The following is a 26,056-nucleotide window of genomic DNA, read 5'->3' as shown; positions in this document are numbered from 1 at the left end:
CTGCAAGGTGCTGGACACCTCAAACCTTTTGGTACTGCTGGAGGAGTCAAGGACTTCAAAGGAGTCTCTTGTTTGGTGTTGCCATTGTTCTGCTCCCTCCCATCTTTATTTCCCTCTGAGTAGTACAGTTGAAGCCTGGTCTTGCACAAGGCAGCAGGAGGGGGAAATACTGGTTTTAAAGTTTTGAGCTGCTTTTTCTCTGGTAAGGAAGTCCTCTAACCCTCTTCCCACATACAGCTTAGCTGTGGTAGATTAAGTATTTCCCACTGGTACTGTAGGCACGATGAAGCTATGAAGTGGGTTTGTAGTTCAGAACCATGCAAGCTTAAAATGAGAAGAACCTTGTTCTGGCTTCTAGCAATGCTTTGCTTACCTGACTTGCCCTCTGCCACCACACTGATAAACTTGGCTTGGGTATGCTCACCACTATGACTGTCTTCTGTACAGTCTTTCCTCGTGACAATAAGGCAGTGAATTTTGATGCTTCCTCATGCCAGGTGCATGTTTAGTGCCTAGCAAGTTTGCCTTCTGTATTACAGTGTGATAGCACGGAACGCTTTCACACCTTGCTGAGTTTTGCAGTTTTTGGAGAGGAAACTGGTCTGCTGAATTTGAATCCTTTGTGCTAGGAGACATGACAAATACAAACAATGATCCTGTTGGTGCGGGAGATGTGCCAATGCGCTTTTGCTAATAGGTAGAACAAAGCTCTGGTAGCCTGGAAACAAGCAGTTTATTAATAGAGCATTCCTTAAATGAGGCCACATCTGCTCTCATGCTGCAGAAAGGCCTGTCTGCCTTTCATAACAAAATATTAATGAACTAGAGCTATGCAATCATTTGTTGGCCTCTCCGAGCTTTCCATTCTCTTAACAAAACAAACACCCCAAAAAGGGAGGGAGGAGAAAGACCTGCCCTGGTTTCAGTCTCACCTCTTCCTTGTATGTTGATCTTGGGAAGGGCCTCTTGTTCTCTTTGATGTTTTCTCCTCATCTGTGAGCCCTCTGATGCTGCATGATGCTCGCCTGCAAACAAAGCTGGTGTCTGTTGCTAGAGATGTGCCTAGTTTGAGTGCTGCCTTTCAGCAGGAAGGGGATCACTGCACTGAGATATTTATTGCTAAGGTCCAAGAGGTAGGAGACGTAATGTGCTATCTCAGTCACATCAATCATGCTGTCCTTCAGGTATTTTTACCAGAAGGATGAGGCTCAGCCTGCTAGGCTTGAGACATGTACTGCACACCCAGCAGTAGGCAAATGGAGGAAGCAACAAGCGAGCATTTAGTGGCTTTTCTCTCATTCAAGCCCGAGTTACACAATTTCTTCCCCCAGCTTCCCATGGATAAGATGTAGCTTGAGGTATGGGCACCTTGGTATTCAGGAGGACTTCTACCCCCAACTCCCCTTCCCTGCTCAGCCAGGGTGCCTCCAGCCCTGGCCTGACCCATGCCTCTGCTGGGTAACTGCAAGAACAAGTCGCCTGCCTGGGGTGGTGACCTCTAGCTCTAGCTGTAGTGTTACCCACCCTCTGCGAAAGGGACTGTCCTCCCAGTCCAAGTCTGAGCTCTGGAGCAGAAACTGTAGCATAGGAGCTGTCTGCATCCTCACTGGCGAGGATGGGGATAAAGATCAAGGCCCTGGGGAACCCCTCTTTCCCTTTCTGGATCATTTACATTTGCAGATAAAAGCCTGAGCACCTTATTCAGGTGGACAGGTCATTGTCTCTGCAAGGGGGAAGGCAAGAGGCTGGCCTGCCAGGCAGAGCAGATTTCAACAACTGTGAAAAGCTCTTAGTTCACCTTTTCCAAGGAACGCTTTACCTCTCTATGCAGGGCCCTGTTCTCTGCCAGCTGTAATCTGTGTGTCCTGCCAAGACAGCAGGGACAGCCGGCTGCCTTCAAGCCTGCTGCTGGTTATGACCGACTTGCTCCAAGATCAGGGTGTCTGAGAAGCTCTCAGGATTCAAGCAATCAACAAGGTCATGATCATTCACATTTTATTTTCTGCCTTCCACCATGATGATGTGATACCCGAACTTTGTTTTTACGGGAGGGTCTGTATACACTGGCTTGTCCATGCTGCTCACAGGCAAGGCAAACGCTGCTTCCTGGAAAGGTCCCACCATGGAGCCTCTGGTCATCCAGCCCAAGTCTCCCTGGAAGAAAGAACCATCAGGGTTAAGCTTGGAGAATCTCACTGCAACAGCAGCCTCACCAGCAAGGAGGGTGGGTGATGTGGCCGTGGGACAAGAAGCCTGTCTTGGCAGTGTGCACTGCTGTCAGAGAGGACAACACACAGACAAAGAGCTCCTCATGCAGGGCTGCCTCTCAGCAAGGGCTAGCTGGCTAAAGCCACGGCAGGCTTACGCTCTGCCCTCCCTGAGCACTGGCCTGCTGCTGCGTGGGGCTCACATATCTCAGCTCTGCTGCAAAGGATTTACGGCTGAGCTACTGGCACCTGCTTGTGCCTTCGCCTGGCTGTTAAGGCTGCGCCTGACCAGTATTTGCCTGCCCCTGCACTGGGCATGCTGTGCTTGAAGCTATTGAAAGGAGCTTTTTGAAGGCTCCCGGGAAGGACTTCCCAATAGCAGTCTCCTTCAGGCAGGCGGGGGTGGCCAGCACGGACCCGGTTCCCCCAAAAGCCGCTGTCCCCTCCCCTGAGAACACCCCCCCCCACGTACCCCTTGCCTGGCTTTGTCCTCGCTGTACTGCGAGGCGACTTCGCTGAACCGCTGGCCGGACTTCAGCTTCTCCATGGCCTCCATGGCTTTGCCTTGCTTTTCGCAGAGGATGTGCCGAACCTGGGAGGGGAGAGCGAAGCGGGGCCGGGCCGGCCGCTGGCTGCCCGTCTGCCGGGGAAGGAGCGGGGAGACCGACACCCCCCGCCGGGACCCTGCCCGGCCCCCGCCACCCCCCGGGCTCACCTTCACGGCGCTGCCGCCTCCCTTCGGGCCCTGGGCTTTGCCCTCGCTGCTGCCGCTGCCCCCGCCTGTGAACGCAGCGCCCTGAGACCGGCCCGGCCCTCGCCCCCCGCCCGGCCGGGCCGGGCCGCCCCAGACCCCGCCGGCCCCCGCTCACCCTTGCCCGCCTTGCCGCCGCCTTTCCCTTTGGGAGCCATCTTGCCGCCGCCGGTGCCGCGCCGAGGCCCCCGGGCTGCCCGCGGCGCGCCGGGCTGGGGCCGTCCCTGCCGCTGCCCCCGCCCTGCCGCCCGGCACCCGGCCGGTCACCCCGAAGCCGCCTCGCCGTGCCAGGACCCCGCGCCGGGACCCCGGCGCCGGCCGTTACCGGAGGCTTCCTGCGGCCTGGGCTCGGCGGCCGCCACGGGCTGTCCCAGCAACCCGCCCCTGCTGTGCCCTGCGCCCACCCGGCACCCCGGGCTGTCCCCGGCACCCACTCGGAGCTGACCCCAGCACCCAGCCGGAGCTGTCCCCGGCACCCAGCCGGAGCTGTCCCCGGCACCCCGGGCTGACCCCAGCCCCTCCCCCGGGACCCCGGGATGACCCCGGCACCCACCCAGCACCCCGGGCTGACCCCGACACCCTTGGCTGTCCCCAGCACCCATCCCGCCTGACCCCAGGACCCCAAGTCCGTCCCCAGCCCCCCACACCACCCCCGGCACCCACCCTGGGCTGTCCCCGACACCCCGCGGTGTCCCTGCGCTCCCCCAGAGCTGCTGGGGACACGGGGGTGCATGGCAGATGCTGTGAGAGGCCCCGGCGGATGGGGCTGCATGGGCCCCACGCTTGCCAGCGTCCCCTGGAGCCACCTGGGGGGGGTGTTGGGGTGCCTGTCCCTCCCACCCAGCACCCTTCCCCAGGGCTCCAGCCCCCCTCGGCAGCCCCAAGAACCAGCACGCACAGGCAGCCGTCAGCAGGGAGCAGTTTACCAAGCTGGCGAGATTTAAAAAGTACAACATTCAGAAGTACGCACCATGGCGGGCCGGCCCCCGCCCTGCGGGACCAGGGGTGGTGGGACCAAGGGTTGTCACCGCCGGCCGGGCTCTCCCCAGGGACCGTGAGCTGCTTTTCCCACAGTGAAGCAGCTGCAGAAAGGGTTCTGCATCCACAGCCGGAGGGAGGAGGGAGCAAGCGGCCAGGGACCAGCTCTCAGCCCCGAACTGGCCAGCTTCGCCAGGAAGAGCCCATTCCTCCGGCCAGGGAAATGAGGATCTCCATCCCACAGCTCAGCAGCCAGGATTCACCCTGGGCCTCCCAGACATTTCTTATCCGGTAGCGGACGACCGCTTTCGCTGCCAGGAGTGCTGGGTTTTTGCAGGGGTGTCCCCTCCCCGTGCTTGTCCCCAGCCCGCTTTGCTGGCTGCCATCGCAGGCCACCACCTCCACCGCCACCGGTTTCCTGAGCAGTCATGTGCAAAATGTACCCGTCCCCAGCGCTTCCCTCTCCTGTCCCCAGGGCCCCATCCCCACCACACCAGCACCCTGCTGCTGGACCCAGGAGCAGCGGGAGGGCTGGGTGCCGTGGGATGGAGATGAAGCATGGAAATTTGTTAGAGCTTTTTTTTTTTTTTTTTCCTGAGTTTCTCAGCCTGGATCTTAATTACAGGCTTAAATCTGCAACCCCGGGAGAGGGAAGGGAGCAATGTGCAAGTAACGGGAGGGAGGGGAGGGGGAACCAACCGCAAGGACAGCAGAGCCTCTTTTAGGGTCAAATCCAGCACAGGTGTGTGGATGGGGAGGTGTTGGCAGAGGGCTGTGCTCCCCGGCAGGCCAGGCTGTGTGCAGAGCTCCTGGGGGTGTGTGTGCAGAGACCCCCCAGACCAGCTCTGGCCCCTCAGAAGGACGGCTGTAGTGCTGCCGTGGTGCCTTCCTTTCCCCACCACTGCCCGGACCCAGCCACATCGCTCTCCCCCTGCACAGGAGGGCTGGGGCATGCCAGAGCTTGCAGAAATATATCAAGAAATAAAGTGGAAGTTTTCCTAAACACCCTGTTTCTTTGTCATCCACAGTCTGGCCCTTTCTCCTTTGCTACAGCCATGCAGCCGTGTTCTTTCTCTGCGCTGGGGCTGGCGTTTCCTCTCAGTCCTGCCCTCCTCCCAAGCTCTGCCCTTGCCCCAGCGGCTGTCCCTGCCCCGCTGCCCCTCACCGTGGCCCCTGTCACTGACAGCTGAGGCTCCCAGGCTGGAGCCAAGCCAGGAAGAAGCAGCTGAGGGCAAGGGGGATGAATCCCACCCTGCGCCTTACATTGTGCCCCGGGCAAGGTCTGGCACCCCAGCCTGGCACCCCAGCTGGGGATGTGCAAACCACCCCTTTGGCAGGGCTGGGCAACGCGGCCGTGCCAGCACCGCATCCCCCTGCGCCGCGGCGCAGAACGTGCCACTTCCTCGCAGCACCCACATGGGCAGCCTCCTGGGTGGGCACACACTATGTGGGGTCTGCCGCATACCTTGGCAGCGCGTCCCAGCCCACGGGACACTCAGGGGAACATGGTCTGGCTGGCTGGGGGACCTGCGTGTGCCAGGGGAACGGTGGCACTGCCAACAGCACTCCCTGGACAGCGGCGGGGTGCGGCCCCTGCTTTGCCAATGGCACTGGCACACATCCTGCTCGGCCTTGCACAGCTCCCCCGCAGCCACCGGGCACAGGCGGAGGGGTGGGTAACCCGGAGGGACCCCAGGAGTCACCTGGGAGGTGGCTCAGGTGACGCCTGGCTGCGTTTGGCCAACAGCTCGGTTGCAACCTAGGACCTCTGGGAGCTGACGCAGCAGATGTTCGCAGGCGATGCCGTCGCAGGGTACTTCGGTGCGATGCAAGAGGCAGAGCTGGGGAAGGGCTTCCCCGGGCAGCGCTGGCCTGCCGCAGCCCTTCCTTCCCGTGGCAGCAGGGCCGCCCGCACCCCGCGTCACCCGAAGTCGACAGCCTGGTGCGGGACCCGCTCACGCTGGGAGGCTGGCAGGGAGCAGGGAGGCCAGCGGGGAGCAGGGAGGCTGGCGGAGCTCCGTGTGTGGTGTGGCCGGCGGGGTGAGGCTCCCCCGGGGCTGGCGGCAGAGGCAACCCTGGGGTTTGCTTTTGGACCGAGAGCTGAGGAGCTCTGAAATGCAGCATTTTGGGGGCTTTCGAGGGGCTGGATTTTGGCTTGAGGTCGTCACCACTGGCTGCAGACGCTGGGGTGCCTGTTCCCCGTGTGGTGGGGAGGATGCTCAGGACGATGAGGGGGAACTGCTTGTGGCTCTTCCAAAGCACCCTCAATTCCAGCCAGCCCCTTTACGTCTTCCCAAAGTACATGTCCGTGTATCCAGCCGAACTCAAACCTGGGATCTTTGCCTGGGAAACTCAAGGTACAATGTCAAATGAAAGAGAATAAAACATCATCACCACTGTGCATTAGAAAAGCCATTTAAAGTACCACATGCCGAAGTGACCAAACAGTTTCAAGCTAGCTTTGCTGCGGGTGCTGAGTGATGCCAGGGGCTGCAGTCCTGCTCTGCTTCCTGAGCAGGCGCCTTCGGTCCCGGGAGCCGGCTCAGCCAGGGACGGTCCCAGCAGCAGTGCCGCCTCTTCCCTCCTGGAAAGGGCCCAGGTCCGCCAGAGGCACAGGGTCTTGGGCTCCAAGTGCTGCCTCTCTGCCGGCGGCTCTCCAAGGAAGAAACAAAAGCGGAAGAAAACCCCCAGCGGGACACATGGACTCACCTGGGCAGCCAGGGCACCCCTTCCGCAGCGATACTCCCTCTGCAGCCATCTCCAGCCCTTCATAGCCAGAAGGGACCACACACGGTTAGGGCTGGCTTTTGGGGCTGTTTGCACCATCTAGCTCGGGGGCAAACTCTGTCATGACCCTCCGAGCCAGCGGGTTTGTGGTCTTGAGCAGTTCAGCAGCAGATGGCCGGGTACCGGGGCTGGTTTTGCTGCTCTTCTTCTGGAGCAGGGCTTTAAAGTCTTCATTCCTGCTGGAAGACTTCCCGGTGCTGCCTGCTGCTACCGGGGACTCACTGGTTGGGGAGCCCGAAGTCTTCACAGGTGAGTGGGAGTTGGGCCGGCTGCCAAAAGTGTCACCAGGCTCTTTCCGCCCCAACACCTTCCTCTTCGACCTAGGCACCAAAGAGACATGCGGTGGGAGCAGCCCTGGGTGGGAGCTGCCACTGCTCTGGATGGGGCAAGGTCCTACAGCAAAGGGCATGACGCCTGCCCGGTTGTGGCTGTGCCGGCTCCGCTGGGGCAAGAAGACAGCCCGTGCACGGCAGGCAATGCACCTAGCTGCTGGCAAATGCTCTCCTGGTAGCTAGGTCTGATGGAGCAGTGGACCCCCCCCTGCAAGCTGGTGACCCAGCCTGGCTGCAGACTCGGGGCGCTAAACTCTGAATCGCTTAAGGCAGCAACAGCCAGGTTGTCCCCAGGTGTGAGCATCGGCCCCGGTGTGGAAAATTTAAGGTGTCATGATGCAGGGGGACACTGTGCCCGGTCCTGTGACCATGGCAGGATGTGGCAAGGGGCTGTTCCCACCCAGTGCCACGCACCAGCCCTACCTGTGGATCACAGTGAAGAGATCCTCCGTGGTGCGGGATGTCACGAACACGTCGTCATCCTCCTCCGCAATGGAGTCAGCCGTCTTGTCGCTAGCGAAGCTCTTCTCCTCCGTGCCAGCCTCCGCTGAGCTGCCTGCAGGCGGGGAGAAGGAGGCAGCCGTGAACCGCCCTGTGCAGGCATGGGGGGACCCCCCTGTCCCTGGGGTGAAACCCACCATAGGAGCGGGGAGACCCTCACCTTGCTCCAAGGCAGGGTCGCTGGCTTGTGCTGTGCCCAGGGCCTTGGGGGATGGTGGGTCCTCGTCATCGGGGTTGTAGCAGGTGGGGTAGGCATCCAGCGTGATGATGGGGCTGGGGGTGGGCGGCTGGTCCCCCATGCTGGCTCCCAGCTGTGCTGGGGCCAGGGCAAGAGGCAGGTAGAGCACGCTAGGTTTTTTGGGCACCGGCGGCGGCACCTTGGCCTTCCTCCGCTCCCCCTCGCCGGCACCGCTCCGCTCTGGCCGCGGTTCATCCTCCAGGCTGCCCTGCGAGAGCCGCCGGGGTCCTGCCGGGGTCAGGGGTGAGGGGAGCTCTCCCGGACCCCTCCTCAGCTCCCCTTTCCGCAGCACCACAAAGCCGTCCTGTGGAAGCCCCTTCTCCTTGGTGGCAATGCCTGGCGGGGACGTGGGAGACAGCGGACCCTCCTCCCGCAGAGCTGGGGGCTTGGGCAGGATGCTCGGGGGCCGCTTGGCCAGTGGTGGCTTTTCTGCCACGGGCGGCTTCACCTTCCTCTCCGGCCCCGGGCAGGGACCACGTGCTGGCTCGTCAGCGTGCTCTGGGCCGTCGGCGTTGTCCTCTGGCTCCGAGCGGCTGATGGAGCGGAGGCGGACGGAGCGCAGGTCGGACTGCGTGACCACCGGCATGATGGGCGTGATGGGGCTGGTCTTCTGGGCCAGCTTGGTGCCGAAGGTGGAGTCGGAGTGGTGCCGGCTGACCTTCGTCTTCCCCTTCAGGGAGATCTTCAGCCCTGAGAGGTCGAGATGGGCAGGTGGCGTGAGCGGCAGGTCGAAGGACAGCCTGGACTTGGGGCTCCTCTCCATGGGGGACGTGGGGGGCAGCGAGGACTTCCTCTCGGGGACCAGTGGCCTCACCCGCACCTGGTGCGGGGAGTGCCCGAGGATGGCGGAGGTGGGGACGGTGGGGGTCGGGGTCTCTGACTGGCTGGAGTACCCGCTGGATGGAGACATCAGCCCTGTGGGCCTGCCTGGGGAGGAGGTCTTGAGGTCTGCCTCGGCGGAGAGCTGGGAGGGCGTCGTGGCCCTGGAGACGGAGGGGGAGGCGAGGGACTCGGAGCTGCCCTGTGCCTTGGCGCACTCGATGGCCGTGGTCCCTGTGGCCGTGCTCGAGCTGGAGAGGGACCGATAGGGATCGCCGGCCTTCCAGTCCGTGAGGTGCCACTGGTGGGGGGCGGTCGTGCCGTCGGGCTCCCTCCCCATGCTCCCCTGGGGGTCGGCGTGCACCAGCCGGTGGCCCTGGGGCTCCGGTGGGATGCAGAGGCTCTTGGGTCGCTGATCCTTGGGCAGTGCCAAGCCGGGCCCCGGGGCAGCATCCTGCCCCTCTTTAATCAGAGAGACGCTGCGCGTGGGCGGCGAAGGCTTCTTCTTCGCCTTCTTGAGGGAGATGCTCTTGGAGCGCCGCCGCCGCTGGCCCTCCTGCTCCAGCCCCAGGGAGACGTTGTCAGTGCTGGTGCTGCCCTCGGAGCTGGCGCTGGGGTAGCCCAGGGCGTAGTTGCCGCTGCCCCTCCGGGTCTCAGCGTACGCGATGTCCACGGAGCAGAGGGAGCCCGAGTCGGTGGGAACCGACAGCGACCGCTCGCGGAACCGGCACCCTGCCCGCTCCACCTCCAGCCGCGCCGGCTCGGCCACCGGCTCTGGCTCCTCTTGGCTTCCCGGCGAGAAGTTCACCTTGGCTTCTCGGCCCTCGCACCTCTGGCCACCCCCGGAGGTGGGGGGGGACTCAGGCACCATGCCAGAGAAGGAGCTGGGCCCGTTGCTGCCCACGCGCTCCTCCATGGCAATGAAGAAGGAGGCGGCGGCGGTGGGCGAGCCCGGGCTGGGCGAGGGGCTGGAGCCGCCTGGCGAGGTGCAGGCGGGCCCCTTGCCCTGGCTGGCAGTGGGGCTGGGGGGGCTCACGTAGCCCAGGGTGCTCCAGGGTGCGGGGAAGGGGGTGCCCTGCAGCCCGTTGCAGGCGCTGGCGGAGGGGGTGGCCGCACCGTCCACGGCGGCAGGCAGCTGGCAGCAGCGGGCCCCGAGGTCACTGAAAGTCTTCCTCAGCGGGGCAGAGAGGGGCTGGCGGGGGCTGATCTCCTGGGGCGCCTTCCCCTCGCTCGCGGCCTCGGGCACGAAGCTGCAGGAGAGGGACTCAGCGATGGGCACGCGTGCGTTGAACGTGGGGCCGTTGGCACTGCCTGCGAGGAGAGAGACGGCCCGGGTGAGCATCGTCCCGCTTCATGCTCTGCTGGCGGGTCGGCGGCACGGTCCTGCCCCGCGTGCCGTGGGGCCAGGACTGGTCCCACCCCGTGGCCGATCTCTGGGGCTGCATCTCTGCCCAGGCATGAAAGGTGCCCATACGGACTGGAGGGGACACCCTCTTACCAGATGCTGTCCTACCCCCTGTACTGGTGTGGCCGCAACCCAGCTGGGGACAGCCCATGGCCTGTGTTAACCCTCCAGCTTGGGATCTCTTAGCTGGGATGTGCCACGGACAACTTAGCAGCCATGGCAGGAGTCTCTGTCCACAGGGACATCGGCCCCACAGTTACCACAGTGCTGCCCCAATGCTGCCCTGTGTGGGGACACAGATGGGGACCAGGAAGAGCAGAGCAAGGCATCGCCACCCGGGTCGTGGGGGGAATGCGATGGCTCACGGTGCCACCTCATCTCAGAACAGCCTGGATGGGGAAGGACCTGGGGACCCCACTCAGAGCACACCCAGGATGATAAAGGCTGCAGTGGCTTGAAGTCTGACCATCTCCAAGGGAGGAGCTGTGACAACCTTTTGGAGGTTTGACCACCGTCATGGTGAAAAACCTTCCTCCTACCCAGTGACAATTCCCCCTGGGGCAGCTGGCACCATGGCTTCTCTTCCTCCTGACCCTACCTGCTTCCGAGAAGAGGCTGGCTCAGGCTTCTCTACACCTCCCATACAGGATGGCACAACAAGGCCCCCCAGCTGGGATGGCTGCTGTCCCCACAGGGTCCAACACCAGTCTGTGGCCGTGCTGGGAGTGCTGCAGGCGCCCTCAGCCACGTGAGCCAGCTCACCAGCCCCAGCAAAGACCCAGGCTGGGTGCGTGCCCCGCAGCCCCGGCACCCTGTGTGCGGAGCCGGCCCGCAGCCGGGGAGGGTGGGCATGGGGCAGGAGCTGCCGGAGCTGAGGCCAGGTGACTCCCGTCACTAGGAGAAATTTCGGTGGCCTTCCCGCCCCGTTAAGTGTGCAGGACCCCGATTTGGGGTGAAGGGGCTGTCCCCAACGCCACGCCAGCCCCAGGACCAGCCCGGCATCACCAGTGTGCCCAGCACCTCGGTGCCCCAGGAGGGTGCAGGACCAGTACGGTGGCCTTTACCTCCCCGAGGCCGGGGCATCCCCGGGGAGCTCATCTGTGCCCGGGCTGGCTGCCAGCCCCCGGGGTGGCTCTGCCCACCATCAGGGCAGCTCCAGCCGGTGCCAGCCCTGCCCAGGCGCTGCTGGGGCATGGAAGTGGCTGCGCGGTTCTTGCCGTCACCTTGGTCTCGCAGGGACAGGTTAGGGAATCCGATAATGGTCCGTCTACGCCGCAGGGTGGACTTGGGGTTCATCGCGGTCTCTGTGTTAAAGAGGGAGTGACGAGCACTCGCGTGCCTAGCAAAGTGCTGCCCTGTAGCCAAAACAAACAGGCTGTATGCAGCGGTGCCGGGAGGGGCTGCCGGGGTGGGGGCTCGGCCCCCCTCCATCACCGCCTGTGCCCTGGGTGTCCCCCGGCCTGGGATGGTGACTGCAGGCAGGAGCCTGGGATGGCAGGAGGGTGGTGAGCCATGCGGGGTGATCCGCGGGGGAGATGGAGGCATGGTGGGTGCTGCCGGCCGGTGGGAAGATGGGGATGCTGCAGATGGAGATGGGATGCATGGAAAGCTGTGGAGACCGGCCCTGCTTTGTGTGACAGGCTCTGGTCTGTGTTGGTGAGGCCGGACCCTGTACCACTGGTCTTTGTCATTAATGGGACCAGTGGTGCTGAGCCACACTGGGGACATGAACGTGAGAAACAGAGTGCAGTGAGAGGGACCAATGTGGTCATGGCATGTCTCTCCCTGGGTGAGAGGGAGAAGGAGTGAAGAGCCATCACATGGAGGGAAAGAGTGCAAAGACATCTTTGGCCTTTGGAAGGTGCACCTTGCTCAGCCATTGGCCCCAGGCTCCCACCTGGGGGCAGAGCGTGGCACTTGAGTCTGCAAAGACTGGGCAGGACCATGCTGCTGGGAGCTGCAGCCCCAAGAGGATGGACGGACAGACGGACAGACAGGTGAGACAGGCTGGGAACGTGGCGAGAGCCAAGGTGACAACAGAACCGGCTGGCTGGGCAGCACAGCAGAAACAAGAGACTGGATGGCGGCATCGCCGGTGGATCCGACGCACAAAGTTGTGGATGACAGGAGAGATGGCTGGAATGACAGACGCCAGCGTGGCCCTACTGTCCCCTGCTCTGCCCCCGGTGCCGGCCTGGCCCACAGGGACACAGGCTCACAATCCCAGCCCCCCTTCCCACCGTCCCGCACCCCACCGCAATCAGATGCTGGGGCACATCTTTGCCCGCACCCCGCATCCTCCCCTCGGGTGCCGGCTCGACGCCGGGGCTGCCTCTCACACCTCTCCCCCTGCCGCGCCATGGGGTTGCTGCCCTACCCGAGACATTGATGGGGACAATGTTGGTTTGGATGGAGCAGGACTGGTGCCACTGCTTCTCCTCCACGGTGGGCAGGGGGAAGGCCCTGGTCCAGGCTGGCTGCTTGTCCGGGCTGGTGGGGAGGCTCAGGGAGACGTCGGGCGGCCGAGCACCAAGGGGAGTCGTGCTGGCGATCTCCTCTTCGGTTGCTCGCCGGCTCGGGGGCTGTGGGGGGAAAGGCACGTAACCCACTGAAGGGACAAAGGTGGGACACAAATGCCCCCCTGCCCCAGCCCTGCTGCCTGAGCGGCTGCACCAACCCCTCTCCTCCGGGCGATGCTGGGGCTGTGCTGCCCTGCCCTGCCGCCCCGGCACTCACCATAAGCACGAACTCAAGGCGTTTGGCAGGCGGGGGTCGGGGAGACGGCTCGGGGGGGGTGTCGTGGGGCAGGTGACTGGCGGCACGGAAGGTCTGCCCAGTGACCCTGCTCTCGGCGTACTGCTCCTCATACTCCTCTGCAAGAGAAACGGCGCCTGGGACCCTGTTCCAGCCGCCGGCTGGGGGTGAAAGCTTTGCTCCCGGGGCAAGAGGAACACAAAGGCATGAGCGGCTGTCCCCAGCTGGCTGTCCCCAGGCTGGGTTGCCGTCCCTGCTCAACATAGACAGCTCAGGAGGTGGGGAAGGGAGACCCCAAGTCGGAATGCCAGGGCTGGGGGGGGGGAGTTGAGGCAGCGCTGAGACCCCAGCAGCCCACCCCACTCCTCCCAGGGGTCTGCCTGAGGAGGCAGTGGGTCCCACGGGGAAGCAGAGCCCTGCCGGGGACAGGCAGGAGGGAACTCAGTGTCTCCCCATCCTGTAATTGTTGAGCTAATTAATGCTGGTCGTTATGGCCTGGCGGAAACCAGGTCTGCTCAGGCTGACTTAATGAGATTACAAGCCGGGGGAAGGCTGGGCTGCTGATCTAATCGATGCCTGCAAAGCATCTGAGCCGAGGCCGCGTGACGGCTTGGTTAAGAAATTGGAAGGAAATAAAATCAACGGCCACACTGATCCGGTTAGACAGATCGGCGGCCGGGTCCCCAAGGCCCTCGTGGGCAGAACCGCGCCGCGGTGGGACTGGCGGGCGCCCCGGTGGCTGGTCTTGGCCCCAGTTCCTTTGCAGCTGGCAGCAGTGACTTGGGAGCAGAGATCAGAGAGGGGCTGCTGGAGACTGGGACCCCCCTCCCCGGGACCCAACTTCTGCAGCTTGGCGAGGTCTGAGGAGCGGCTCGCACACATGCACGTGGGAGATGACCTCGCTGTTTGCATGGCGGTCGTGTACCCAAGGCAACACCCATCCCTGCTACCCTCACCCATCCCGCCGCCGGCCCCTCTTGCCCCGCTACCTTGCAGCAAGCTCTGGAGGTTGAGCTGGGCCTCCTGGTGCAGCTGCTCCATGCCCGGCGGGCGCCCAGCTGCCAGAAAGACGTTCACCGGCTGCTGCCATGACAGCTTGGTGTGGGCAGCTTTCTTGCTCTCGAGGTCCAGGTTAGAGGTGGCTGCGAGTGGAAGGGAGCAGAGTGAGAGGGAGGCAGGCGGGCGGCTTCCCTGCAAGGGCTGCCGCGGGCTGCCGGCTGACGCCACACCGGCACAGCATGCTCATCCTGTCTTAGGTCTCTCCAGGAATGCAGGGGCTGGGATGTGGCTGCGTCCCACCCTGGCAAAGCCACCCAGGCAGGCTGCTGCCGGGTGGGACCAGACCCCATCGCCGGCACCGCTGCTGCTCCAGGGGCTGGACACAGTCCCCGCGGGCTGCCAGAACAAGCCAGGAAGGGAGCAGGGTGAAATTGGGGAAGGAAGCAAGCCCTGTTGCCCCGGGTGACTGCTTGGCTGCTCCTGGGTGCAGGAAACGCCCCATGCTCCGGTGAAGCAACCTCCTGGCTGGAGAAGAGCAGAAGTTGCAACTGAAAAGGAGGGAGCGATGGGGACATGGTGCCTTTCATCACACTGGTTTCAGCCTGCTTGGCGAGGTTAATGCGCCCTGCCCCGGCGGTGGATGCCCCACAAAGGTCTCCTGGGAAGGAAACTTCTGCAGGGATGGGCCAGGCACTCGCCCAGACCCTCTGAAACACCCATACAGGTGGAAAAGTCCCCAGGAGAAGGATTTGGGCTCGCCAGGGAGCTGGGCGTGCTGGGAGCTGAAGTGGGGCTCCGGCAAACAGGCTTTGCCATGGGAACCCCTGCAGCCCCGGCACCTCCGCTCTGGAGCAGCGCTGGCCCTGAGCGGATGTGGGTTTCCTACCCAGCGCGGTTTTGCACCGAAGCCAAGGGAGTGCCGCTGCCAGCACGCTGCCGGTCGAGCGCATCCAAGCCCCGAACCAGGCAGCAGAGGCAAAGAGTGGGTTTGTGAGCTTTAAACACGGGGCTTGTGGATGACCAGGGTGTCATCCCTGGGGATTTGGGGCTAATTCTTCTCCAGCTGCCCCTGGCGTGGGCAGAGGGATGGCCACTGTTGACACCAGGCGCTGCGCGAGGTCCTGTGCCCAGCGTCACTCACCGGGCTGGGTGTCACCCCTGGGGACCAGGGCCTGACATCCTTTCACCCCGTCTGGTAGCGGGGATGCACCCACTCAGCAGCCAGCACCACTTCATCCGCCCGGCCAGGGGGATGCACATCCCAAGTTTGACTCACATTTTGCAGGGAAGAGCGGCAAGCACGAGGTGCTGAGGGCTGAGGGCTTTCCAATGGCACTGGGGCTGCAGGCAGGCTCTGCCTGTGTGCCCGTCCCCATCCCCATCGGTCAAGGCGCTCCTATTACCAGCGTGACAAACACTTCCCCTCTGCCACCTGCAGCATGCGGGGCCACGGGGTGCCCGTCCCCAGTGAGCACGCCACCGCCCCAGCTGCCAAAACGCAGCCACCTCTGGCTGCGGCACCCTGCTTCATGCCAGACCCCAGCCAAGATAGCGACAGCAATCCTGCTTGCCTGGGTGAAGGGTAATGGTCCCAAAATGGGGCCGGGCTCCCCAGCACCCCTGCATGTGCCATGTCCCCCTCCTCCTGCGGCGTTCGGTCAGCCATGCCCCGGCTCACCCGGCACTGCATCCCGAGCATCACCCCTGCTGCCCGCAGGTGCAGTCCTGCCCACGGGTGCCATCCTGCCTGTGGGTGCCATCCTGCCCACCCTTCCCCCCAGCGCAGGCTGATCAAGCAGCAGAGCCTGCACAACGCCCAGCACCCGAAAGCAAGGTGCCACGTCCCTAGCCTAGTTACTTTTATAATTTGTGTTACCATAACGACATGCCTTAACATCAGGCTTCCCCCCCCCCCCCCCCTTTTTTTTTTTCCCTTTCTCCTTTAAATAATTTGACTCGTTTCCATATCAACCAAGAAGTGTCGGGGCGTGTGTGCGTGTGAACCACGCTGAGGCTTCGCCCGGCTGCAGAGCCCCGTGCCAGAGGGCAGGGCTGTGCAGCTGGCAACAAAGTTTTCCCTGCTGTGGGTGAAGGCAGCCCCCTTTTCTCATGCAGGGACGTGGCTTTTCCTCCACTCGCCTCCCAGTTTGGTGCCTGCCAGGTGACGATGCCCAGAGGGGCTGGGGGGGGTCCTGGCAGAAGGAGCCCCATGCCCGGGCCTCTGGTTCACGCCATGTGCCCAGTTGTCCCCTGGGGATGGGAGCCCGGGCACGGTCGGGGCATCTCCCCAAAAACCTGACCTCCAGGGCCACAGGAAGGGAGCTGGGGGGCCAGGGACCACACATTCACCTCTGTAGACCCCAGCCCCCCAACCTGCTCTCTTTGGTGAGGTGGGGCTCCGCTGCCACCCCCTCCATTTCCGAGCGCACCCCAAGGGTGAGCCCCACACCCCACCTCGCTGCACCCCTCTTTGGCTCGGTGGGTGCCAATGCTCCTTGCCTTCTGCCCACACATACCACCCCCCCACACACCCGGCAGCAGCTACTCGGTGTCCCCCCAGGACTCGGGGACACCCTCAAAGCTCAGCCCCCCACTACCTCCCTGCCCCCCCACCTCCCCGAGCCTCCTGGTGCCAGCATCCTGCTGGGGGGGAAGCCCCCCGCTGCCCTCCCCGGAGCCGCAGTACGGGAGCTTACCTCCGTGGCCTCGGCCCCGCTGCCGGGGCACCCCCTGGCACCCACCCTGTGGGCTCCAACCACGCGGGCAAACCGCAGCACCGAAACCCGGGGCCGCCCTGGGGCGAAGCGGAAGCGTGCCCAGGCAGCTGGGGAGGGGGGGCCCAGCACCCTGCCCTGCCCACACACACTGCAGGCAGGGAAGAAAGGGCAGCATGGCCAGCCATGGTTGGGCAATTGAGGAAAAGGCAGTGCGGGGCGGCTGAGGGGGGTCCCTGCCCTACGGGGCTTTCCACCCTTCGCAGAGATGCGCTCCTTTGGGAACACGAGCGAGCCGGCGCTGTCCTGAGCCGACGCAGGCAGTGGCGCGGTCATTGCCGAGGCGCTGGTGGGGCTGGTTTCATCCTCCTGGCAGAAGCAGCAGCTGAGGAGGAGAATGGGTGGGAAAGGGCGGACGAGCCAAGCATCCCTTCGGTGACCCAGGCACCCCAAACCCGTGCCCCGAGGGGCTGCACCCTGCTTGCGCTACCCTACGTGCAAGAGCGAGTGTAACACCCTGACATTTTGGCTTTTGCTGCTTGGGAGCAGTCATTCAGAGGGTTTTTTGGGCGCAGCTCCGGCAGCCGCTCACGGCCCAGCATCACGCGGTGGCTCTGAGATGCAGTGCGAGGAGCCAGCAGCCCTGCTTGTGGCGGGGGCTGATAAAGTGGCACTGCTGCCAGTGCTCCCGAGGGCCGGGCTGTATTCGGAAGCAGCCTGGTGCAGGCTCGCTGCAAGAGCGGGTTTGGGATGTCCGTGCAAGCCACGGCTGCCACCCACATCCGTGGGGCTCAGGATGACCCAGCCGAGATGGAATGCTTGGCGGGAGGACACGGTGGATGGCCGGAACGGTGCAGCCGGAGCAGAGCCTGCTGCCCTTGGGAGTGACCCTCCTGCCAAGCTTATCGGTGACAGGCTCAAAATACAAAATGCCTCTGAGGGGGCCCTCACCCTGTGGCAAATGCCTGTGGGAGGCAAAGGGTGTCCTGGGAGAGCAGAGCCAGACGGCCGGCTCCATCCCATGCATCCCCAGCACTCTTGACCTGAGCCTGGCCAGCCTCGCTGCTGGGGGGAAACTGAGGCACGGCTGGTGGAGAGGCTCACCCCGCACGCAGCTGGGCCCAGCTCCCTGCTGGTGTCAGTCCCCCCTCCCTGCCCCAGGGTTTGCGGAGGGGAGCAGGCAGCAGCCCCAGCTCTGTCCGCAGACAGGCGCAGGCACGGGCAGAGTTGTTACCGACAGGCAGCTGGAGGCCAGGGCTGCCGGAGGCTGCTCCCCACGTGTCCCCCTGTCTCCCAGGGGGTCTGTCCCCTCTCAGAGCTGCAGGCTGGCGGCAGCGAGCTCTGCTCCTCACCCTGGGGCTGGAAGCAGGGGCAGCGCTGGCAGGCAGGGCCATGGCACCTGGGAGGGTCCCTGCTGGGCTGCCCCAGGCAGGGGTCTGAGCCAGCACCATCAGCCGCAGTGGGTGCTGCTACCTCTCTAACAGCTTGCAGAGTCTTACTGAGCGCAAGCGAGTGTTCAGGTTTGGGATGCTGTGGCCACTGTGGGGGTATAAGGACCAGGGCTGAAGTCAAGAGGAGCTTGCTCCAAGGGGCGCTGAGCTTCACTCTCTCCTGGGAGAAAAGCATCCTTGCAGGATCCCCAAGCAGAGCACAGAATACGTGCCCTCCACCAGCATCTCCCCGAGTAACCCCCGCTCCACGCCAGCATCCCTATTTACCTACTGCCCAGGCATCCCGAATCCACAGGGAGATATTCGACAGAGCCATCAGGAGTTGTTTCAGTTCAGGCCGAAGCTCCCATGAGATGATGCCTCTTGCTCAAGCTTGCCGCCAAACTTTTCCTTCTCAAGCTCACTCCAAGTGAGCGGGAAGCGCCAGCAATGCAGTCGGTGCTGCTCGGCCCCTCACTGCCGATGCAGAGGTACCACAGGAGTGATGTAACGGCAGCAGCAGGCGATGCACCATTAGCAGAGCAGCCATGGCAACGGGTATCGGCACAGCGGCAAGCCAGCCGCCGCCGCCAGTCCTAGCACACCGGAGGATGAGGACTGCGAACTTGGAGGCCGAGACTGATTCCGACAGCAACCCAAACCCCGCTGGCAGGAGCCGATGCGCCGCAGTGCCGGCAACATATGCCGCCAGCTTCGAGCAAGCGCCCCGGCCCACCGCCGGCACCGCGACTGCTCGCTCCCGGCGCGTGTGGCTTGATGACATTCCCTGTGGTACAGAGCCAAAGCGCACGCTGCTCTGCGACGAGAGGAGAGGAAGAGAAAAGAGCAAACAGCAGGAGCTGGCAGCGGCTGCAGAAAGCACCTCCTGTCCCAAGCTCACCCCCCACTGAACTCGGACCCGCCGGTCCAGCTGTCCTGCTGGGATGCGGAGCGGCATCCGTGTGTATGGCAGCTCCGGGGCCGGATGCCCACCCAGGTCCGAACAACGTCCCAAAGTGACACCCCACTGAATATCCACACGCCCGATGCCACGAGGGAGCGTTGCTCACCGGCAGACCGGCCCACCTTGCTGCAAGCGCTCACCGCACGCGTGCTGGAGCGTGCCCAAGATGAGCCCTTGTTGGGACGGCTGACATACTGTGCCCTGCCCAAATCCGGACCCTCCCCAGGGTCTGGATTCCTGCCGTCTTGCAGGCATAGCTCAGAGCCCTCAGTGAGGCAGAGCCATCCTTACAGACGTTTGACCTGCTGGTGGTTGAGGGCCAGAGGGGCTGGAAGCTCTTTAGGGGGGTGCCCACGCCAGGACTCCGATGTTGCCCTGCACAACATGTCTGCCTGCTCCTGTGCAGGTGCCCAACAGGACTGTGGGGTGTTGAAGAATATAACACCACCCTGCTACACTGAATCTGCCAGAGGCTCTTGGCTCTTCTCGCTCTCCCGGTTTAACATGCAATCAGCTGATTTTTGTACTGACAGGAGATAACAGCACTGCAGAAGTTGCTGGCAGGGGTGGTGGGTTTGGCAGCTGTGAGGGTCACTCAGCTCATGGGAGAAGGATGGATTATGTGAGAGGTTTCTATTAAAACCACTAGCAGCAAAACGGTCAATAATGTCACTGTACATCAGTAGGGCTCAAGGGTTAACAGTGTGCTAGGGCGCTCTGCCTGCCTGGCCCTGTGATGAGACCCCGTAAAACAGATAAAAGCCCCCGTTCTCCAGCCAGTTCCCAAGTGATCCATCACCTTCGCCTCATGCCTTGCGTAGGGCAGGACCAGAGGGGACACGTGTGCTCCCCACGGATGGTGTCAGCCATGACCCCACACAGGCAGGCCACGGGAGCCTCCTGCGGTGGGATGCCCAGCTGCGGTGGGAGCAGGGTGACAGGGGAACAGCTGGCGCTGGCTGGTCACAGTCCCCGCCAGCTGCAGCACCGCTGCCTTGGTGACTGCCCTTGAGCCTGGGCAGCAGGTGGGGGCTGCCGGTGAAAAGCCGCACTGGGTACGTTTGGCTCCGGCAACGCGAGCCGGGAGTTTTGGCAGGCAGGGGAGGTGCGTGTGCTGCGGGGAGGACTTGGCCGGCGAGCCCGGCACAGGAGGAGCCCCGGCGTGCCATCCGCCTTTGCTGCGGGGATGGGAACCGCCCACGGCCGCGCTCGCAGCGGGGCTTGGCCCGGTACCGCAGCCGGACAAGATGAACTCACGCCGCTCCCTGCCAAGGGGCTGAGAGCCACCGCTCCTGAGGACAGAGCAGCAGCCCCAGTACTGGTGGGTGCTCTCATCACCCTGCCTTTGCCACCCCAGAGCCTGGCCAGACCCAGGTCCCTGCAGCAAGCCATCAGCCACGGGCGGCAGGATCAGACCCCTCGGAGCCCTTCTCCCAGCCCCACCATGGCTCCCTAGCAGCCTGGCTTCCTCCTCCTATCGCAACCCTCGCTCTCAAGCGCTTCCTAGCCAAAAAAACGGGTGCGAGCCTTTACCGAGAGCCTCAGGAAACCCAGCAGGGCAACCTGCCAGCCCCAGCTGCTCCTTGGCACCCCGGCACAGCGTTGCCACGCACCGTGGCCAAGGGCACCCCCAGGCACGGGGTGGCCAAGGCCAGCTGCCTGCTAGCCTTCCTCTGGTGATGTCCCCAGCCTGGCCGGGACTGCTCAGCCGTGCGCGGATGCTCGGGGCTGTGCTCGCAGCTCTCCCAGGCGGGCTGGCTGCCTGTGCCGGAGAGGCTGCAGCCCCTCGCCGGGCAGGGGTGCTTCCAGGAAAGCGCTGTTTCCCCTGTGCCCGGCTGGTTTTACACTCCGCAGGGCCGGGACAATGCGAGGAAGTCGCCTGAGAGGGGAATGCGGCCAGGCCCCAGGACAAAGGGGCCCGAGACGTGAAATCAGCCACAGCAGGAGCGACGGCGAGGGCAGTGAGAGCAGCGAGGGCCCCGGCCGGCTGCAACGTTTGTGTCAACCCACGGCCCTGCAGTCCCTGCTCCTGCCGCCACCAGCAAGCGAGAGCCACCAGGAGGGTACAGCGTCACAGGGCCGGGCAGGATCCATCCCAGCGGGGCTCAGCCCCAGCCTGAGGAGTGGTCGGTGGGGTGTGCGGGTGGGGGGTCTCTGTGCTTCTCTTGCTTTGAGAGCAAGGCCACCCCAACGGGCTGGGGAATGGCAGCAAGGATTTAGAAGGGCAGGGAATACACCACAGTCAAGGCCAGGCTGGGAAAGGCGGGACAAGACCCGCGCTGCCGGGTGGCACCGACCGGGCCGTGGCTATTGCACGGCCTCCGGAGATGAGAGCCCATGCCCGACAGCTCACCCCGACCCGGGCTCTTGCCCTGCAGAACGAGTGGCACCCGCAAACTTCACCGCCCTCGCTGCCCGCTCCTCTTGGAGGGGGCTGCCCCGCCGCCTGCCCCTGCCCGCGCTGCCTGCCTTACCTCCCCGGTGCCAGGGTGCCAGGAGCCACTCCGCCTTGGCCATGGCTGTAGGCGCAGGTGGGAGGCTGCTCGCTCCTGCGCCCGGGAGCCCTTGCTTCGAAAAGAGGCCGAGGAGAGAAGTGAGCTTCCCCCGCCTTCGGCCAGCTCCAGCCCGGGGGGGAGAGGAAGCGACCAGGAACTGGCTGTTTGAGTCAGCGCCACAACCCATTGTCCCGGCCCCGGCCCCTCTTCCTTCCCTGCCACCGGCCCGGGGGAGGGATGGCGGAGGGGCCGTGGGTTTGCGCAGCCCATCCTCCGTCCACCCACCCTGACGGCGGTTCGCCCGGGGGTCCTGCAAAGGCAGCGCGTCGAGGCGGAGGGGCTCGTCCCTTTCTCCGTGCACCCCTGCTGCAGTGCCCGGAGAGGGGACAGGGTCCTGGGGGCCACGGCAGGGACAGGCTGGGCTGCCCCCCCGGGGCTGAGCAGAGTCATGGAGCCAAAACATCCCCCAGCCACGGCTGGAGCAGCAACCGGCACCATCTAAAAGCTGCGGGTGACTTGGGGGGACACCAACGCACGCTGGCTCATCCCCCCAGCAGAGCGAGGCTGTACCTGCGTGCCCCAGCAGCCTTCGGCATCCTCACCTGGGAAGCAGCACCCCAGAGCCTGCCACTGCCTCCCAGCTGGGTTGAGCTGCTCTCCCCCTCCAGCCTCCCAACACTTAGGAGCTAAAAAAAGCAGGGGGCCTTTCTGAATTCACCTGACTCTGCCCTGGAAGCTGCAAGAGCCCCCAGAGCTTCCTCTTGCTTTGGCTCCTTCCAAAAGCCTCAAGCAAAGGCTCCACAGGGACCACTTTCCCAGCACCCCAGGAGTTTGTAAAGCTGAGCTTGGTTTTCCCGGATGATGGAGGCCCTGGGGAGCCAGGACTGCAGCAGAGATGGGAATGCAGCCCCGAGCCCTGGCTTACTTTGGGAAGTGGCTTTAGGGCCACGGGGGTAGCGTGGGGAGCACGTGGCTTGCCAGGGGCTGGTACCTTCCAACCCCGTGTGACACCACAGACCCAAATGATGGGGTTGGTAAAGGACGGCAGATACCAGCAGGGTTCATTTTCCTGCTGGCAACCCAGGCAGCATTTGCATGTGGCTCTGACAGACGGGGGGACAAGGAGACCTCCTGCAATGGCTGGTGCTTCTTCTGGGACCCCGTCCCACAGTTATAGTGCCAGCTGAGGACAGACGCAATAACTGGAGAGCTGCCTCCCAGCCCCACCAGACTATTGGGCACAGAGACCTGCAAACTCATCACATAAGTTCCAGCAGCCTACAAGCATGCTGCCTTCTCCGACGAGCCCCTCCAAACACCACCACGCTCACAAGCAAGCAGCCTGGGCTCAGGAGCGGCCTGCTCGGCTCTTCCGATGCACGAGGAAGGGGCGCGGGGGGATGTGAGCCCCCACCAGAGTTAGATGAGCATCAAAGACGCATACTGGCCAAGCGGGCAGAGCTAAGGTTCACATGCCCCAGATTCATCCAGCCTTTCCCAGCCCGTCGAGACATGAGGAAGGCTGGATTTTAATCATCAGGGATGCCAGCGTGAAGACCCCTCTGTGCGCTGCCCTGCGCTTGGGGCAGAAGAACGATCCTGCCTGGGATGAGCCAAGGTACCTCCTGGTACCGTGGGTCCCTGCCCTCCTCTCCCAGCTGGCAGGCGTCCTACCCTGCCAGCAACCCAGACCCACCGCAGGGCTGCTTCTTATCAAGTTTCAGCTCCCTCCCCTCAGCAGATAAGCTCCAGCCTGGACCCGCCGCCGCCTCTCCACAAGGAAGCCTGCATATAGCTGCTCAGGAATGCCCAAGCCATTGAAGTCCCAGCAGCCTGGAGCTTAAACAGCCCGGGAGCATCCAAGTATTCACCCCAGCTTCACACCCAAGATGAGTTTCGAGCTGTCCAGTGGCAAATCCCGTTCCTCCCTGCTCCCAGCAGCCAGGCACAGCTCTGCCGTCTCCCCAGGGGAGGCCAGGCACCCAAGGAAGATCTGCCAGAGATCTCCAGGCTGGCAGGGAGGCATGCCCTGAGCCCGACGACAGAGATGAACCAGCTTTGGCGCAAAGGCTGGCCTCGCAAACCCCCCTTGGGCCCTTCCCGGCAGCGCTGGGAAGGTGATTTGCAGCTCCCAAGAATCCCTTTGATGATGCAGAAGCATGATTAGCTCCCGTCCAGTTGCAGGGGTGGGTGAGGCAGGCAGGGAGCAGGCCAGCATCCCGTGGCCCCCTCTGAGTCCAGCAGTCCCACCACTGCCCACCTCCTGTGCCCCGTGAGGTAGGAGCCAAGGGCCACATGCTGGGTACCGACCGGCACAGCATCCTTCATCCCTCAGGACCCACCAGATCAGCACCCCTCCTGATCCCCCATGCAACCCAAAGCTCTTTTGCCCCGTTTCAGTCCTTTGCAACCATCGCTACAATGGTGGCTGCAAAATTAGAGAGAGACAGGCTGTACTTCCACCCCCTCTGCCCACTAATTATTAAGCTGTGACAGTCACTTGGGTTGTGACAATCACTCCCCATTTTCTTGCAGCTTCTAAGCAATTTTCCTGAGGTCTCTCCCAGGGCTGGCAGCTCCCTGCCACTGCCCGCACTGCCGCGTCCCGGCTCTCGAGCCAGCAGCCAGCCAAAGGGCAGTGGGTGCGGGAGCCAGGGCCAGCAGAGTCCGGCACGCTGTGCTCCAGGGCACACACGAGGTAACAGATGACAGACAGGGCCCTGAGCCAGGAGCTGTGGCAGACCCCAGCCTCTCCGGTCTTCTGGCATTTCCAGGAGCTGGGCTGGGTCGGGAAGGGGAGCCAGAGTCCCTGGTGTCTGGAAAGGGTTGCTGAACTGCCTGGGCCAGCCAGGTGGGGACAAAGGAGTGACTGGACAGGTCCTGCTTGTTCGACCCAGCTTTTTCAGAGGGCACATGCACTCAGCTGCCCGCTCCTGGCTCAGAGCGAGCCCTATGCTTGCCCTGCTCCCCCCAGATGACCCCTGCAGATTTGCAGGGCTTTCTGCCTTCCTCAGAAAATTTGTGGTATGAGGTCCCTCAGAAACACCCACTACCTTCACGATCGGTGGGAAAAGGGAACTGGGGGGGCCGTGCAGGCGCAGGCTCCCTGCCTCGGCAGGACTCACGTCTAGGGCCAGCAAGCGCAAGGGCTCCCCACTGCCCGGGGCTGGCTCCCTGCACCTTGGGGCTGGCTCCCCGCACCTCGGGGCTTGCTCCCCATGGTTGGAGCTGACTGCCCACGGTTGCGGCTGGCTCCCCGCTGCCTGGGGCTGGCTCCCTGCTGCCTGGGGCTGGCTCCCTGCACCTTGGGGCTTGCTCCCCATGGTTGGGGCTGGCTCCCCACTGCCCGGGGCTGGCTGTCTGCAGCTCGGGGTGTGGGTCAGCACCTGCTCCACGCACCGGAGGACGGTGGTGGGCCCCACCGCGACCCCATCCCTCGCCGTCCTTGCCAGCGAGGCCAAGCCTCAGCTGGAGGTGACCTCTCCCCGTGTCCTCCAAGCGACCCAAAGGGGACGGGTAGCCTGGGGCTTGGGGGGGGGGGGCCGGCAGAGGCCGAGCCTCCCCCTCCCCTGCCGCTGCCGCCCGCTCCATCCCGTCCGGCGGGGACAGCGCGGGGAGCGGCTCCGGTCCCGGCTCCGGTCCGGGTCCCGGTCCGGGTCCCGTCCCCGGTCCCGCCCCGTCCCGTCCCCCGGTACCTGTTGCTGAGCGCATCCTGCCCCGCCGCTGGCTGCGCGGCGCCTTCCGCTGCGCGTTGCCCATCCTCCGCCGCGGCTCGCCCGGCCCAGGTGGTCAGAGCGCCGCCGCCCCCGGGCCGCTCCCCGCCGGCTCCATGCCTCCCCCGCCGCCGGGCCCGCCGCGCCGCGCCGCCCCGCCGCGCCGAGCGGGGAGGAGGAGCCGCCGGGCCGGGCCGGGCCGGGCCGGGCCCAGCCGGGCCGCAGCGCATCGCACCGCGCCGCACCGGGCGGCCCCCTCCCCGCCGCATCGGCCGCCGGCCCGACCGCCCCCTCGGAGCCCGCCCGCCGCGCCGGGGCCGCCGAGCGGGCGCCCAATGGCGGCTGCTGCGGGGGACGGCCGGGGGCAGCGGGGCCCGGCGGGCAGGCGGGCGGGGGCGGCGCGGGGCTGGGCACCCCCCGAGCGATGGGGCTGGGGGCGGGCACCGGGACTGGGCAGGCCTCTGGGGTGATGGGGCTGGGGGATCCTGAGGTTGGGCAGCTCCCTGGGGTGATGGGGCTCGGGGTCCTAGGGCTGCGAACCCAGCCCCCTGGGGTGATGGGGCTGGGGGGTGGTCCTGGGGCTGGGCAGCCCCCTGGGGTGATGGGGCTGGGGAGGGGGGGCAGCCCCCTAGGGTGATGGGGCTGGGGGGGTGGTCCTGGGGCTGGGCAGCCCCCTGGGGTGATGGGGCTGTGGGGGGGGGGCAGCCCCCTGGGGTGATGGGGCTGGGGGGGGGGGGTCTTGGGGCTGGGCAGCTCCCTGGGGTGATGGGGCTGGGGGGGGTCCTGGGGTTGGGCAGCCAGCTCCCTGGGGTGATGGGGCTCGGGGGGGGGGGGGGGGTGTCCTGGGGCTGGGCAGCTCCCTGGGGTGATGGGGCTGGCCCTGTGGGGTGAGAGGCTGAGCATGGGGTGGATGGAGGCAAAAGGGCAGGGAGTATGGCAGCTCCGAAAGCAGCTTGAGCCGTGCACTGG

The 26,056-nt window shown here is 64.4% G+C and overlaps 2 protein-coding genes across 8 annotated transcripts in view; both read right to left on the bottom strand.

The window, feature by feature from the left end:
* Positions 1 to 1,978: 1,978 nt before the first annotated feature.
* On the bottom strand, positions 1,979 to 3,171 carry PIN4 (peptidylprolyl cis/trans isomerase, NIMA-interacting 4). Of its 3 annotated transcripts, none has more exons than XM_069810759.1 (4): positions 3,058 to 3,171; positions 2,923 to 2,977; positions 2,680 to 2,799; positions 1,979 to 2,154 (listed from the first exon to the last, which is right to left on the bottom strand). In XM_069810759.1, exons 1-4 carry the CDS (start codon positions 3,114 to 3,116, stop codon positions 1,996 to 1,998), a joined length of 393 nt encoding a protein of 130 aa, XP_069666860.1. In that variant the 5' UTR covers positions 3,117 to 3,171; the 3' UTR covers positions 1,979 to 1,995. The 3 variants fall into 3 exon arrangements, with proteins under 3 accessions (XP_069666860.1, XP_069666861.1, XP_069666862.1); XM_069810760.1 differs by having other exon boundaries at positions 2,923 to 2,971; positions 3,058 to 3,156; XM_069810761.1 differs by having other exon boundaries at positions 2,923 to 2,987; positions 3,077 to 3,131.
* Positions 3,172 to 3,865: 694 nt separating this feature from the next.
* Positions 3,866 to 26,056, bottom strand: part of NHSL2 (NHS like 2) — a 36,629-nt gene continuing 14,438 nt past the window's right edge. The window contains exons 1-8 of one of the 5 annotated variants that reach the window (XM_069810752.1): positions 25,070 to 25,235; positions 13,762 to 13,914; positions 12,755 to 12,891; positions 12,396 to 12,600; positions 11,242 to 11,373; positions 7,717 to 9,924; positions 7,479 to 7,611; positions 3,866 to 7,043 (exon numbers count right to left, since the gene is read on the bottom strand). In XM_069810752.1, coding sequence (XP_069666853.1) covers positions 6,731 to 7,043; positions 7,479 to 7,611; positions 7,717 to 9,924; positions 11,242 to 11,373; positions 12,396 to 12,600; positions 12,755 to 12,891; positions 13,762 to 13,914; positions 25,070 to 25,133 — 3,345 coding nt within the window. In that variant the 5' untranslated portion in view covers positions 25,134 to 25,235 and the 3' untranslated portion in view covers positions 3,866 to 6,730. Of the gene's footprint in view, positions 7,044 to 7,478; positions 7,612 to 7,716; positions 9,925 to 11,241; positions 11,374 to 12,395; positions 12,601 to 12,754; positions 12,892 to 13,761; positions 13,915 to 16,467; positions 16,818 to 18,203; positions 19,305 to 21,353; positions 22,033 to 25,069; positions 25,236 to 26,056 lie in introns of those variants that run through there. The other 4 variants (XM_069810749.1, XM_069810753.1, XM_069810751.1 and 1 more) reach the window with 4 other exon arrangements.

The sequence above is a fragment of the Haliaeetus albicilla genome, chromosome 23 (genome assembly GCF_947461875.1).
Source record: "Haliaeetus albicilla chromosome 23, bHalAlb1.1, whole genome shotgun sequence".
Classification (NCBI taxonomy): Eukaryota; Metazoa; Chordata; class Aves; order Accipitriformes; family Accipitridae; genus Haliaeetus; species Haliaeetus albicilla.
The sequence above is the reverse complement of the archived record's forward strand: the minus strand, read 5'-3'. Positions and strand labels throughout refer to the sequence as shown.

Bases quoted from the DNA above. Each gene is read 5' to 3' on its own strand.
- PIN4 (XM_069810759.1), bottom strand. From the start codon at position 3,116: ATGGCTCCCAAAGGGAAAGGCGGCGGCAAGGCGGGCAAGGGTGAGCGG. The intron at 2,978-3,057 runs GTCTGGGGCGGC...AGGCGGGGGCAG, and splicing joins GGTGAGCGGGGGCCGGCGGG to CGGCAGCAGCGAGGGCAAAG. The intron at 2,155-2,679 runs GTACGTGGGGGG...TCTTTCTTCCAG, and splicing joins AGGACAAAGCCAGGCAAGGG to GGAGACTTGGGCTGGATGAC.